Raw genomic sequence first — 15118 nt, forward strand, 5'->3', positions numbered from 1 at the left:
AAGTGAGCACAGTGCCACTGAGCATGACAACAGAGGAAGAACACAGAGGAGGCTGTAGTTTGCAAAGACGCAGGGTTGACAACAACACTTTTGAAAGGAAACATTCTATGAGATGAACAAATAATTTGTGATGTCAGCTATTACAGGCAGACATAAGACAGTGCAAGTCAAATCCCATGAAAGAAAGACATTCTGACCACATACAAGAGCAACTGAGCCCAAGAAGGGGACCTATAAGGCAGACTTGAATTCGTAACAAAATATATCAATGCCCAAATAACATTTGGGACCCCTATTGTTCCAATAGGCCAACAATTGAGATCCACTAGGTTTAATTAAGTTTGTTCTGAAAAGATTCCATATGACATTCTTGGGCTGCTCTTATTTTAGTTAAATATTTCCAGCAACATATACAAATTAAAGCTAAAATTTGAAACTCACGTTTAACATTTACAAAAGTTGACAGTAAACAAGAATGAACAAGGCATGTGAAAGATGCCAGATTGAGTTGTGATGATTCTCTACTGCACCTGAAATGGGCAAAATGCTTTTCTTTGGCTCACTTGTTAGAGGCACTTAAAGCTGTAATTAATACATTGTTTCTTGTTCAAGATGAAATTGAATTAATCTCTGAGATTTAAACAGGTCACTATTTAGAATTAAATTGGGATTTGATAAAAAGCAAACGCTGTTTCCCCCACTTAGCCTAATGATTATTTGCTACACTATTTAAAAAGTTAATCCAGTGAAATAGTGCAGAATGAAAACAAACCTTTATGATTTAACTACATAAAGATTCAAACATTAAAATCAACAATTACAGAAACCACAAATATTACCGCATCTAGTTTATTTTAGGTTCCACTAACAATTCAATACTCATGTCCAAAGATAACTTAGAGATAAAAATTTTTGAAACAATTTACAATAATCACCTTTTAAGAGCTGGTAAAATTAAAAGAGAGCTTACCAGGATCAATAGATTAAAAGAATTCTCATCATTTGCTCCTTTACTAAGTTGAAAGTTATAATTAACTTGTTTGCATATAATTTATATTTTGTGGAAAATTACACTAATTGTACATACGAACATACGAATTAGGAGTAGACCACTCGGCCCCTCGAGCCTGCTCTGCCATTCAATAAGATCATGGTTGATCTGAATGCAACTTCCACCCCACATTCCTGCCTACTCCCAATAACCTTTCAGCCCCTTGTTAATTGATCACCCCCTTGTCCAAGAATCTATCTAGATCTGCATTAAAAATATTCAAAGACTCTGCTTCCACTGCCTTTTGAGGAAGAGAGTTCCAAAGACTCATAACCCTTAGGAAAAAATTCTCCTCACCTCTGTCCTAAATGAGCAAACCCTTATTTTTAGTTCTAGATTCTCCCACAAGAGGAAACATTTCTCCACATTCACCCTGTCAAGACTCCTCAGGATTTTAAAGGTTTCAATTAAGTCACCTCTTACCCTTCTAAATTCCAGTGGATACAATCCTAACCTGCCCATTCCTGGTACTAGTCTATTAAGCCTTCTCCTGAACTGCTTCTAATGCATTTACATCTTTCTTTAAATAAAGAGACCAGTACTGTACAAATACTCCAGGTGTCGTCTCACCACTGCCCTGCACAACTGAAGCATAACCTTCCTACTTTTGTAATCAATTCCTTTCACAATAAATGATAACATTCTATTAGCTTTCCTAAATACCTGCTGTACCTGCATACTAACCTTTTGTGATTCATGCAGTAGTATACCCAGATCCCTCTGAATCTCAGAGTTCTGAAATCTCTCACCATTTAAATAATAAGCTTCTTTTTCATCCTTCTTGCCAAAACAAACGATTTCACATTTGCCCACATTATATTCCATTTGCCAGATCTTTGCCCATTCACTTAACCTATGTCACTTTGCAGCCTCTTCACAATTTACAATCCTACCTATCTTTGTGTCATCAGCAAATTTAGCAACCATTCCTTCGGTCCCTTCATCCAAGTCATTTAGATAAATTGTAAAAAGTTGAGGCCCCAGCACTGATCCCTGTGGCACATCACTCGTCACATCCTGCCAACTAGAAAAAGGCCCATTTATGCAAACTGTGCCTCTTTTAAGCTAACCAATCTTCTATCCATGCCAATGTTACCCCCTACACCATGAGCTTTTATTTTCTGCAATAACCTTTGATGTGGCACTTTATCAAATGCCTTCTGGAAACCTAAGTACAGCACATCCACCGGTTCCCCTTTATGAACAGCACATGTGACTCCTTCAAAAAACTCCAATAAATTGGTTAAACATGGTTTCCCTTTTACAGAATCATGTTGACTCTGCCTGATTGCATTGAATTTTTCCAAGTGCTTGCTATAACATCTTTAATAATAGCTTCTAACATTTTCCCTGAGATGTTAGGCTAACTGGCCTATAGTTTCCTGCTTTCTATCTCCCTCCCTTTATTCATAAAGGGGTTATATTTGCTATTTTCTAATCTAATGGAACCTTCCCCAAATCTAAGAAATTTTGGAAAATTAAAACCAGTGCATCAACTATCTCACTAGCCACTTTTTCAAGAGCTTAGGGTGAAGTCCATCCAGACCTGGTGATTTGTCAGCCTGCAGTCCTAACAATATGCTCAATACCACTTCCCTGGTGATCGTAATTTTCCCCAAATTCCTCCCATTTCCTGATTTACAGCTATTTCTGGAATGTTATTTGTGTCCTCTATAGTGAAGACCGTAGCAAAATACCTGTTTAATTCATCCACCATCGACCTACTTTCCATTATCAATCCCTCAGGCACGCTCTATAGGACCAATGCTCACTAAGGTTTCTTATTTAAATATCTACAGAAACTCTTACTATCAGTCTTTATATTACTAGCTAGCTTTCTCTCACTCTCAATTTTTCCCTCCTTATTAATCTTGTCACTCTTTGATGCTCTTTATATTCTTTCCAATCTTCTGACCTGCCACCTCTCTTTGCGTAATTATATGCTTTTCCTTTAATTCTGATACTGTCTTTAACTTTTTCAGTTAACCACAGATGGTGGGCCCTTCCCTTGGGATTTTTCGTTCGCATTGTAGTGTATATATTCTGTGTATTCTGAAATATCCCTTTAAACGTCTGCCACTGAACTTCTATTGACCTATCCCTTAACCTCATTTGCCAGTTCACTTTAGCTAGCTCTGCTTTCATAACCTCATAATTGCCATTATTTAAGTTTAAAATAGTCTTGGAAATACTCGTTTCTCCCTCAAAATGAATGTAAAATGCTATCATATTACAATCGCTGCTACCTAGGGGTGCCTTCACTAGGAGGTTATCAATTAATCCTACCTTGTTGCTCAATACCAGGTCTAGTATAGCCTGCTCTCTGGTTGGCTCCAGAATGTGCTGTTCTAAAAAGCTATCCCGAAAACATTCTATGAACTCCTCATCTACACTACCTTTGCCCATCTGATTTTTCCACTCTATATGTAGATTAAAATCCCCATGATTATTGCTGTACCTTTCTGCCAAGCTCCCAGCTCCCATTATCTTGTCTTTTATACTCTGTCCTACTGTGTAGTTACAATTTGGGGGCCTGTACACAACTCCCAAAAGTGACTTCTTGCCTTTATCATTCCTCATCTCAACCCAAACCACTTCTACATCCTGGCTTCCTGAACTTAGGTCATCCCTCTCTAATGAGCTAATACCATTAATTAACAAAGCCACCCCTCCACCATTTCCTAACCTCCTGTCCTTTCTAAATGTCACATACCCTTAAATATTCAGGTCCCAATCCATGACATCCTGTAACCATGTCTCTGTAATGGCTATCAGATCGTACTTATTTATTTCTATTTGTGCTCAGTTCATCTGTTTTGTTTCAAATGCTACGTGCATTTAGATACAGAGTCTTTGGTTTTGTCCTTTTATTATTTTTGTAGCATCTAGCCTTATCTGCTAGTTCACTCTTAGATTTGTACTCTGTCCCTTCCTGTCACAGTCTGTTTATCATTTCCCATATTAAATACCTGTTTCTCTTGCCCTGTTTTTACTCTTTGGTTTACCAATCTTCCCAAATTTGATCCCTTGCCCCCACTATTCAGTTTAAAACCCTCTCTACTAGTTAGGATGGCTCGTGAGGATACCAGCCCCAGCAATGTTCAGGTTTAGACCGTCCCAAAAGTAGAGATCCCACTTTCCCCAATACTGATGCCAATGCCCCACAAACCAGAGCCCACTTCTTCCACACCAGTCTTTGAGCCATAGATTCATTTCTCTTATTTGTCTGATGCCAATTTGCAAATGACTCAGGTAATAATCCAGAAATTACCACCTTTGAGGTTCTGCTTCTTAATTTGGTGTCTAGCTCATCATACTGACTATGCAGAGCCTCCTTCCTCACCCTGCTTGTAGTTGGTGCCTACATGGACCACAACCACTGGATCTTCCCCCTCCCACTGAAAGTTTCTCTCCAGCCCTGAGCAGATGTCTCCAACTCTGGCACCGGGCAGGCAACAAAGCAGTCTGGACTCTTGTTCTTTGCTACAGAGAACAGTGTGAATCCCCCTTACTATAATGTCCGCTACCACTACATTATTTTTTGCTCCCACCACTTGGATGGCTTCTTGTACCACAATGCCATGATCAGTTTGCTCATCCACCCTGCAGCCCCCACTCTCATCAAAACAAGCTGAGAGAACCTCAAACCTATTGGGCATTTGCAGAGGCTCACACTCCTGCTCTCTGGGTCCCTGACCACTGATCAAATCAGAAGACCCTATCCAAAGTGTGTGACTGCCTCCTGGTATAAAGCATCCAGGTAATTTTCCCCCTCCCTGATGTGTGCAGAGTCTGCAGCTCAGCCTCCAGCTGAATGACTCTGAGCCGAAGTTCCTCAAGCCACAAACACTTACTGCAGACGTGTTTACCCTGGATCATAATGTTATCCAGGAGTTCCCTCATGCTACAGCCTTGGCACGTCACTTGTTCTGCCATCCTTAAAGTGTTTTAAATAATTACTTAATTATATTAATCACTTATGTTGCTTTCTTATATATTTTATTACGTTTACCACCAAATTATGTACTATTTTACACCTTAGGGATAGAATAGAACTTAACTTACCAGGATACTCACCAAACAGCTAGTTCCTTCCCCTGTAGTATAGCAAGAACCAATTTCTATTGGTGAGAAAGAGGAAAAGAACAACTCCTTCTCCCAATTCCCCTCTCACCAAACTCCAAGTCTTCATTCAGTTAGTCGGCTGCACTTCATTTGCAATTATAATTGCAACGATCTCTAGATTGTTGGATTATCCTTGTTTTATGCCCCTAAATGGCTACAGGTCATTTTCTCAGACATTAACCCTCTAAGGCAAACCATAGATACACCAGGCACCCACGTGCAAAGCTGACAAACTCAACATATAGGCCAAAGCCATTCGATTCATGTTCTGCAAGCTGCTGGCTCCTGGTATGTATTTTAAATTTTAAAAAAGACACATGATTTGTTCTTGCGATATGTGCAAAGCTGACAAGTCAGGGTGATGCATGACTTTGGCTGGAGTTGTAGGGAGGAGATTCGATGATCATCTTCCCATGATGATATTCCTCATCTTTCTTGGATTATGGATTTTGGGATGCAGTCTAGATAAACATGTTAATTGAAGAATAGGTTCTGAAACAAGTTAAATATATTGCCTTTTCACCTCTGATCAGGCTAAAATACATCTCAGATTATTGGAATGAGAGCCTCTTCCCTATTGGCTCAAGGGCTTCTACATGAAAGTGAGTTTAGCAGTCTCAATCAAGCTCTCAGCTGGTTCATGCCCAAGTCCAAATCATAACTTCCACATTTCACCACAAACAGATACTAATTGTCACTTTTATTCATGAGCAATAAAATATAACTAGTTCAGGACTAGGATTAAAGCATACTGCTGAAACGCAGCACAGAGCTTCACTGCATCTAATTGCATCATACACCTAACCTCACTGCTTAATGGTGACACTAGGTAACCAAAGTGGAAATATTCCATCTCCCAGCACTGACATCACTCAACTTGATACTGCACGCATATGGAAACAGGTTATTTAAAACACAAAAATTTGAATTTGAAAATGTAAGTTTATATTGAGTACTAAAGTCATGATAAAGGAAAAGTAGCAGCTCGAAAGGGTGTTCCTGAACTTGACAGCATCAAAAACTGCAGTACAGTATTGTTACTCTAGGATCCTTCAGATGATCTAGTTATTACAACAGAGCATTGATTTTAGCTGCTGCATACAACAGGACTGAGTAATTGCAATTAACTTCCCAAATGATTAATTTAAACAGGAATTTGCATAAACATGTCAGAGTTAATCCTGACCCCTCTAAGGATTCCTTTTAAAGTGAATTTATTGTAAGCTCTTTTTTAAAAAAAGATGCAGTACAGTATCTAGGCCATTCGTAGGAAGACTAAGACGGAACTCTTGTCTAGAATATTAGAGTATCAGCATATCCATTCTTTAAATTTATCCAAACTAAAACACTTTTAACCAAAGCAATTCTAACTACAACAGAGAATCTCTCACTCAGTTCTTCAGATTTAAAGAACTGAGATTACTTTCCAAAAGCCCATTAGCCATAACCCTGCAGCTAATAACTTTTGAAACATCATTCATACTGCTTATAAGCACAAAATCACATGACAATTTCAACTCCACATATTATAAGAAGTTGCCAGTGCCAAGAATGGATGTTTATTTGTTCATGGAATTTGGACGTTGCTGGCTAGGCCAGCATTTATTGCCCCTCACGGTGGTGATGATGAGCCACCTTCTTGAACCACTGCAGTCCACGTGTTGTAGGAACATCCACAGTGCTATTAAGAAGGGAGTTTGACCCAGCGACAGTGAAGTTAATAAAACCGACTTCAGCACTTCTGTTCTTTTATGGAACCAATGAAGTATTTTGTTTTTAAAGCTACTGTCCCTTATAAAAAAGGTGTTTCCCCAAGGTTGGGTATACTGATACTGTAACAATGCTGTTTAGAGGAAGATTCTCCAATTCAGCTTGGGGTTGCCACAATGCAGGTTGATCATCATCCTCCATCTCATCCTGTCAGTCATCCATTCTTCTTCCAATCCCACTGCATTTAAGTCTCTTGCCACAACATCCTTCCACCTGCTCTTAGGCCTTCCTCTTCTCCTTCTTCCTGGCAATGCCATCTCCATCATTCGCCTCACCACATCCTCTCTCCCCCAAACAGATGACCATACAATTTCAATCCCTTCTCGGCTACTTTCTTCGATGCTTGCACAAGCTTCACTAACCCTCTAATGTACTGGTTCCTGATCTTGTCCTTTTTAGTCACTCTATACATCCACTTCAGCATCCACATCTCATTTGTATCCAGCCGTTGTTCCTCTCTCCTTGGTGTTGCCCAAGTTTCTGCACTATATAACAAGACTGGTCTCACAACCATCTTGTAGATTCATCCCGTCAGCCTCAGTGGTACTTTTCTATCACACAATACCTCACTGCACTTCTTCCAATTACTCCAACTTGAGCTATACCATTTAATTTCCATTCTCATACTTCCATCTTCTGCCACCACTCTACCCAGGTACTTGAAGCTCCTCACCTTCTCCATAATCTTTATACATTCACTCTGATTCTCTTCCCTAGATCCATATATTGGTTCTTTGGTCTACTGATCTTCGTACCAGTCTCCTAGTGCTTTTCTCCAGGTATTCAGTCATGTTCTCATCATCCCCATCACTTAGCTCACTGTCAGAGAAGGATCCCAGTCCATTAAAGAAATATACAAAGGTTGCAATACCAAAGATGGACAAAAAGATATCTTCAAAATAGTGAGCTTTAGGAATAGATTAAAAAAAAATATGGGAAATATACAAGCAATCAAGGGTGCAGGTGGCTCAATCTTAGTGAATGAGGATGAAAACAAAACAGAGATGAGCCCAATACTTTAATTGCCTTATGAATGAAGAAAACCCAAGAACAAAGGTAGAAGAGGTAGCTGCAAATCAAATATGACAGCTAGCATCAATCTTGGAAGAAATCGGAACAGTGCTGAGAGGATAACAAGGCTGATAGACGTATATATCTATATCCAGGTATATCTAGATACATATCTATAGATTATACCCACACATACGAATATATACTCTTTACTCTTAACTCCTGGTATCCACTGAGAGAATCCAATTAATTTATAAATCACAAGAATGGAACTTCAGCATGAACTGTCAACAAATTTCTGTAAACAAGTTTTATTTGTATGATTCTTTACTATTCATGAGGGTTCAGGTTTCTCTTTTGGAGGTTGGGGGGTGTCTTCCATTTATAGGCATGTACCAAAGTGCCAGTATAGTGCCAAAGATATTCACAGAAGTGAACTATATTTAATTAATTACCATATCAGTTATCATTACATACATAGGACATATTCCAATAGATTACTTACCAAGTTACTATTTACTTAAGTGTTAACATCAAACAGAACATAAAATTAAGCTTTGACTTATGCTGATTTATCTGAAGGCATCATTACAGACTTCTCTTGCCTGTGTGCAAGAGAAAATAAATAATTTAACTGCTGGCCCAGATCTTGTTTTAACACTTAGCATTTACTTCTAAACATCCAGGCGAAGAAGATAGGGTGGGCTGGTTCAAGGCAAGATTTTTTTTGTTTTTGTAAAAAGTTTGAATTTAAAACTAAATGCATTCAACAAACCTATATGTAAAAAAAGTGAAATATTTACACATTATTCAAAACTTGTGTTTTTTCACTCATAAAAATCAAACAAGACATCAAGATTGGGTTGCAGACAGGATTTACTAGAATGAAACTAAAATTCCTTATGCCTGGTTAAGTGGAGAAACTAAAAAAAGATTGGCATTGTTCTCTGTTAGGAATCCATACTTTCCAGAACTCTGCATTTTTAAAAAATGGAAGGACATTGGAAGCAGGAAACTTTCTTAGGAACTGACCTGGAGTTTTTTTTAAAAAAGCATGTTAAGTTCACCTTGGACTGGAAGCAGCCTGCCCTTTTCAAGAAATCACATGACTTCAGCTATATGTCCAACAAAGCAAATGAGATGAGAGCTTTTTGTTTATATGAACTTTAGTTGTTGGAGGAAAAAAACTACTATTTTTTAAAAAGGCAGAGGCCCTAGATTTTCTGGAAATCACCCGACCAAAATGAGTTTTATGTTTTGAACATTTTTTTTTGGGACTCAGTTTTGGAGGAATAAAAAGAGCAGGAAGGCTGCCCTAACTTGCTCTCTCCCTGCCTTGCCTGAAATGTAGTGCAGTTATTGGTATCCAGCCACGAACCCTCATCTCAGTATAACTCATCTGCATTTGGAAACCTGAAAAGCTGAGACAAAAGATAGAGATCCCAAGGATTGATCCGGCTCTATTCTGCTCCATGCCAAAGCTCCTTTGGAAAGAATGTCCAGACAAGCACAGTGGCCAGGGAACTGTCTCCAGACATAGGAACACCAGATCAACTGTGTGAAAATCTTTTGCACTTTATCCTTTTCCATAAAGTTTTCCAATAGAGTCTCTGCAGAGGTTGGCCAATTTGTTTTGTCCTTTATTTTGTGTCTGTGTGCTGGGATTTAGAAAGGGTAGGTAGTTACAGTTCTGGATTACAAATTGATTCAGTTTTTGCTACTTGTTTTAAAAAACAAGTTTCACTGCATAACAAATCAATCATTCTAAATTTATTGGAAAAAGCCTGGTTAAAGTCTCTTTTATTCTGGCTCTGACAATAGCAAAAGTAAACATTTGGCCCTTTGGTGAGTGAATTTAACATTTACACTTGTGGTGCAACCTGTGGAGTCGTGGGGCTAGAGAAACCGTGCACTCTTCCCATCCTGGTCGTAACATCTCCTTAGAGCAAAGAAGGTTATGGGGAGATTTAATAAAGAGGTTCAAAATTCAGAGGTACTGACAGGAAGTAAGGAGAATCTGTTTCCACTGGCCGGTGGGTCACAAAAGAACAACAGGAGATGCGCAATATTCTTTATGCTTCAAGTTCCTATAATATAAGCTACTGCCCAAAAGGCTAGTGGAAGCAGATTCAGGAGCTTTTGTGACTAAAGTATAATAAATTTTCTAATATTATTCTGGTTTATTGTGACGTAGGTTTATGGGTATAAATATAGGTTGTTCTGTCTTTGTGATTTAATTACATTTGGAGTCAAGCAGATTGCAAGCTTGAAATCACCAAAAGAAGCTAGGTGTAGAAATGCGCTTGAGATGCTAATGAGTAAACATGGATGCTGGCATAGCATGTAAGGTGTGAAGGGAATTTGCGGTTTTTTTTCGATAAATGAAGGGACTATTTAGATTTCAAAGAGATATTCGTCTGTTTCCAACTACCCAGGTAAGCAAGGCTAAGGAGTGTGTATTTATTTTTCCCAAAGGTTACTGAATGTAGGCAACATGAAAGTTTTTATATTACAAGGAATATACAATTTCAAAGTCATATGGAACAACAGAATTTACATAATAAATAGAGAGAAACATATATAAAGGAGAATGAAAGGCTGTGAGGGGAGAGGGCCATGTAAGATCTAACAGCTGTGTGTGAAACAGCCTTCAAGAAGCCTCCAGTCATTTATGCAAAAGTCTGATATATAAAGTAACTGAAGTTGGAGAAGCCATTTGGAATGCCACTGTCAAGTGGGTGCTGTGTTAACTTGCTGGTTTTGTTTTAAATCTAAAATCTACTTTGAACTGTTGCCTTAGAGGTGGTGTGTAACTGGGAGTCAGGTTAATTAGGAATTTTAGGATTTGTTATAGTAGTAAGTAATTTGAAACCCTACGTATGTGTTTGAAATCTTATTTTGTAAGAAATACTCTACTTTAATTTTTAAGATCTCTAAAAGTCTTGGTGGACTTATTAATTCTGAATTCAGTGCACACATCTTCTCATAATAAATACAAATTGCAAAACCACTGATAGCATGTCCAAGTTTCCCTTGTGGATTTGGTCCTCCTGGCACACATTATCTGCCATGTCATAACAATTTCAAAAGGGAATTGGATATATACTTGAAAAGGAAAAAGATATAGCAGGGCTAAGGGGAAAAGAGTAGAACTATGGGACTAATTTGATAGCTCTTGCAATTTGCTGGCATAAAGGACAGTGGGTTGAATGTATCTTACAGCACAGAAGACCAATGATAAAATGAAAAATGTTGCAATATATGTTGAGTGCCAAAAAATAAGCAATTTATTTTAAAACACTTCCTAAAGGGGATACTGTTAAATGAAAGCAAACTTTGAGCACATCAAAAATTAGCCCTTTAAATCATGCACCATTTGTACTACCTTATTTACCTGAAGGAAACCCTAAAAAACAAATACAGAAGGTAATGTTACCACATGACTGCATCACCTAAAAAGGAGTTAGAGAGAATGAAAAAGGAGCCCCTGAAAACCAAAACATAGCCCCCCAAAAAAATCAAAAAGTAGCCCCTAGGGGGGGGAAATTATTTTGACCCCTAGGCCTCAGAACAAACTAAAAATTACCTGGAAAAACTCAGCAGGTCTGGCAACATCGGCGGAGAAGAGTACAGTTGACCTTTCGAGTCCTCATGACCCTTCAACATTAGGGTCATACCTTCAGGTGCTAAATCTGTTGGTCTTGCCTTAATTTAAATTCCCCTGCAAATACTTATTATAGCAGCTGCTTTTTAGTTTCTACAATAAATATGTTGCAACAAGCACCAGATGATCATTTTAAACCAAAAAATCACAACTCAAAATGCTTGATTTTATTGCAATTATTTACATGATCAATTTCCTGGAACAATTTTCTTTTTCAATGGAAAATTCTCTTTAAATAGTCAACTAACATTAATTCTGCAACAACAGTTCATAATTTCATGATTTGCAGGAGATTAACACTGTCAGCATTAAACATTGTATATAGGCATGATCAAAATCTAATGGAAAAATGTTGATAACTAAAACAGATCAAAGTTTCTAGTAATTGATTATTTTAATAAAACTAACTTTAAACTCAAGTCCCTGAGTTTTAAGATACAAGGGTGTCACACTTCTGCTTGCAAAGCAGACTAGACTTCCTTCCCTCCTACAATAGCCCAGCCAGATTAAAAGCAATAACAGACAGTAAAGGGATTCTGAAACAACATAACAAAACAAAGCACATTTTTCAACTGAAGTGTAGTCTGAGTTTTACCTATATTTAAAGTGAATGAACATCAATACTTGTAAAAGTCAATCTGTAAAAAAACCTTTTTACAGAAATTAAAATTAAAATCAAATCCACGTCTATTATCTTGTCATTGGAATTTACCTCTTCTATCCAATCACATGCTTGAATATATGTAAGAGCTATGGCTGTTCCTCCCTTAAAACATCAAGACTAGGTTTTACAATTAAAACGCAAGTGTTAGACAAATGCACAACCCCTCCACAGGGAGGAAAGTCACTTAAGTTAACAGGAAATTATTTTGCCATTTCCAAAGTCCCTAATCACTTATTCTATTTTTAAGATCACACAAGCGAATAAACATAAGCCACTAAGGATCAACGGCAAACATTACCTTAAACAATTGAACAGAAAAAAATGGATGGAAGCCAAAACTAATACACAAACAGATCTGTTTCCTATTTTGAGTGCTATCTAATAAATGCACAACTGGAGTAGGCGTGACTCAAAGCAAGTTTTAAAAATCTGATCGAAAATTATCTTGTACCGACGGGTCAAACATTCCGAATTAAAAATGAAACATGTTTACAAGCCACAAATTAAGTGACTATTATGTCGATTACGTCAGTGTTGAAAACACGCTGTCGTGTACTGTTTCCACACACATACAACTCCAATCTGATACTCTCTCTCCTCCCCACCCAGTCTCATTCATCCTTCCTCAAAATCCGGTTCCATTCTTTAATTCGCTGTTAGTTTAGAAGAACATCGACACCAAGTAAAATAATAGGAACCTTACCTCTTTTCTGCACCCATCCTTCCTTCACAATGGTTATATCACTCATATTAGCGGTTCCCCCGAGCCCAGCTAGTTGTCTTTTGGGACTGGCTCTGCGCTTCCCACCGCTCTCTCCTCAAGGCGACTTCCACTCCGATAGCCACCGCTGTCAGGGAAAAACAATACCACAACTTGAAGACGAAAAATGACGCACTTAATGATCACATTATTTCAATCTCAGTCTTGTGATACTTCAATGACATACTTTATCAGAAAATTTAAAACTGAGGGAAAACCGTTTTCACAAACAGGCCTGCACATAACTGGGGGGGTTACATAAGTAGACTTGGTTATATAAATTACTTCCATGCACAATTGCGAATGCAATAAACGATCGGTCCCCAGTGTTATTTTTGGACAGTATTCTTCAGTACTGGTAAATTATTTTAAAACTGCCAAAGGCTTGACTTTACGGATCAATTTTTATTGTCCCAATATGTTGTGGAGCCTTATTCATAAATTCATTCACTTCCACCCCACCCTGCATTGTGTCAGGTCAGGTTGATACGGTATTTTTTTAAACCCTATTTTCAAGGGTTTGTCCTTCATATTTGAGCTATAAACATTTGTAAAAAAAAGTATGAGACGTAAACAGTTTTTTTTTCCACAACAGACGCTGTGTAGTCGCGGTCTGTCTACGCCCTCCACCCAAGGCCATATACTTTTATAAGTTAAAATAAAAACCTCGTTGCTGAGACAATAAAGCAAAATTCAATTTAAAAAAAAACCCAGGAATAAACACCCGTAACAATCTGACACGTATGGAGAAAAAAAAATCAGTCGCCGAATAAGTCTGGTGTTTGAGCATCTCATTAAAAAAAAAGATAAAACGTGTAGGGTGCAAGAAGTGGAAGGCGCTGTCTGGTTGGATTATAAACAGCCGCCGCTTTATTTATTCCCGATCGGCTATGCAAAATTAAAATAAAAATCCAGAAAACGAAAAAAAAATCCATCTCGTTGAAACAAACAGCATACAGGCCTTTACACCCACCAACATCCCCCTCCTCCTCACCCAGACAAAATCAGCACTTGGCCAAAACAGACAGAGGGAGAGGGAGACACACACACACGAAAAAAATACAGTCGTGCAAGATTACTAGGAAACATCGGCAAATAATAAGTTATCGCTGGTCCCCCTCCACCGCCGGTGCAATTGTGGTGTAAAGTTATTGGGGTTAGTTGGTCGTAGTTGCGGTGATGGAGGAGGATGGTTGTAACAACTAGGCCAGAGTCAGAAACCCCTCCTCCTCCTCCTCCATCAGCATCATCATCATTCCCCCAACCTCACCAAAATAAAGTCTCCCACTTCTTTTCCCCCCACAAACACTCAAGGCTCATAACGAATATGCATCGAAAATGGTGGGTGGGGGGGAAATACAGCAGCGGGGAGTGGAAGGGGCCGGGCTCCCCCATCCCGTCCAGTCCCCCCAGTCCAGACAACTCCATCCTCCTCCCTTACCTTTAACACTCAGTGCAGCGCCGGCCGGCTTCACCCGCCCGCCTGCCGGACCGACCCACAGTCAGCAAAGCCGTCCTTCGGAAAACTCAGCTCCACTTCGTTAACCCCCACCCCCCCCCCTCCTCCTCCCGGACGTGTATTTTGATGATGATTGATTATCTTTTTTTAAAAAAATATATGTATTTTAATTGCTTCACAATTCAAACTCCGGCTCCTTCTTGTTCTTGTTGACTTTGAGGGGAAAACTCCTGACGTCACCAGCGACGCGTCTCGTGCTCCGTCCGTTACTGGAATTTTTTTTCATCCTCGTTCGCTCGCGCGCACGCAACCACGCTGCGTCCTCGGGAGAAAGTCTCGCGAGATCCGATGCGCCGCGCACCCGCTCTTCCCCCTCCCCTTGTCGTGCCCGCTCCTCCCCTTGCCACGCCCCCTCCTCCCCTTGTCACGCCCCCTCCCCTTGCCGCGCCCCCTCCCCTTTGCCACGCCCCTACCCTCTTGCCGTGCCCCCTCCTCCCTGCTTGCCACCTCCCTCCTCCCTGCTTGCCACCTCCCTCCCTCCCTTTGCCCTGGCTGCTCCTCACCCTTTATCCCAGCTGTTCCTCGCCCCTTGCCAAGTCCCCTCCTCCCACCCT

General features: G+C 39.4%; 1 protein-coding gene across 7 annotated transcripts in view; it reads right to left on the reverse strand.

Moving 5' to 3' along the window:
• The window catches only part of akt3a (v-akt murine thymoma viral oncogene homolog 3a), a 367050-nt gene extending 352292 nt beyond the window's left edge, over window positions 1-14758 (reverse strand). For 2 of the 7 annotated variants that reach the window (XM_041216730.1, XM_041216711.1), the window contains exons 1-2: window positions 14487-14758; window positions 12989-13133 (exon numbers count right to left, since the gene is read on the reverse strand). In XM_041216730.1, coding sequence (XP_041072664.1) covers window positions 12989-13034 — 46 coding nt within the window. In that variant the 5' untranslated portion in view covers window positions 13035-13133; window positions 14487-14758. Of the gene's footprint in view, window positions 1-12988; window positions 13134-14124; window positions 14186-14315; window positions 14365-14486 lie in introns of those variants that run through there. The other 5 variants (XM_041216701.1, XM_041216677.1, XM_041216694.1 and 2 more) reach the window with 4 other exon arrangements.
• Between the last annotated feature and the right edge of the window lie 360 nt (window positions 14759-15118).

Source organism: Carcharodon carcharias, chromosome 2 (genome assembly GCF_017639515.1).
Source record: "Carcharodon carcharias isolate sCarCar2 chromosome 2, sCarCar2.pri, whole genome shotgun sequence".
NCBI lineage: Eukaryota > Metazoa > Chordata > Chondrichthyes > Lamniformes > Lamnidae > Carcharodon > Carcharodon carcharias.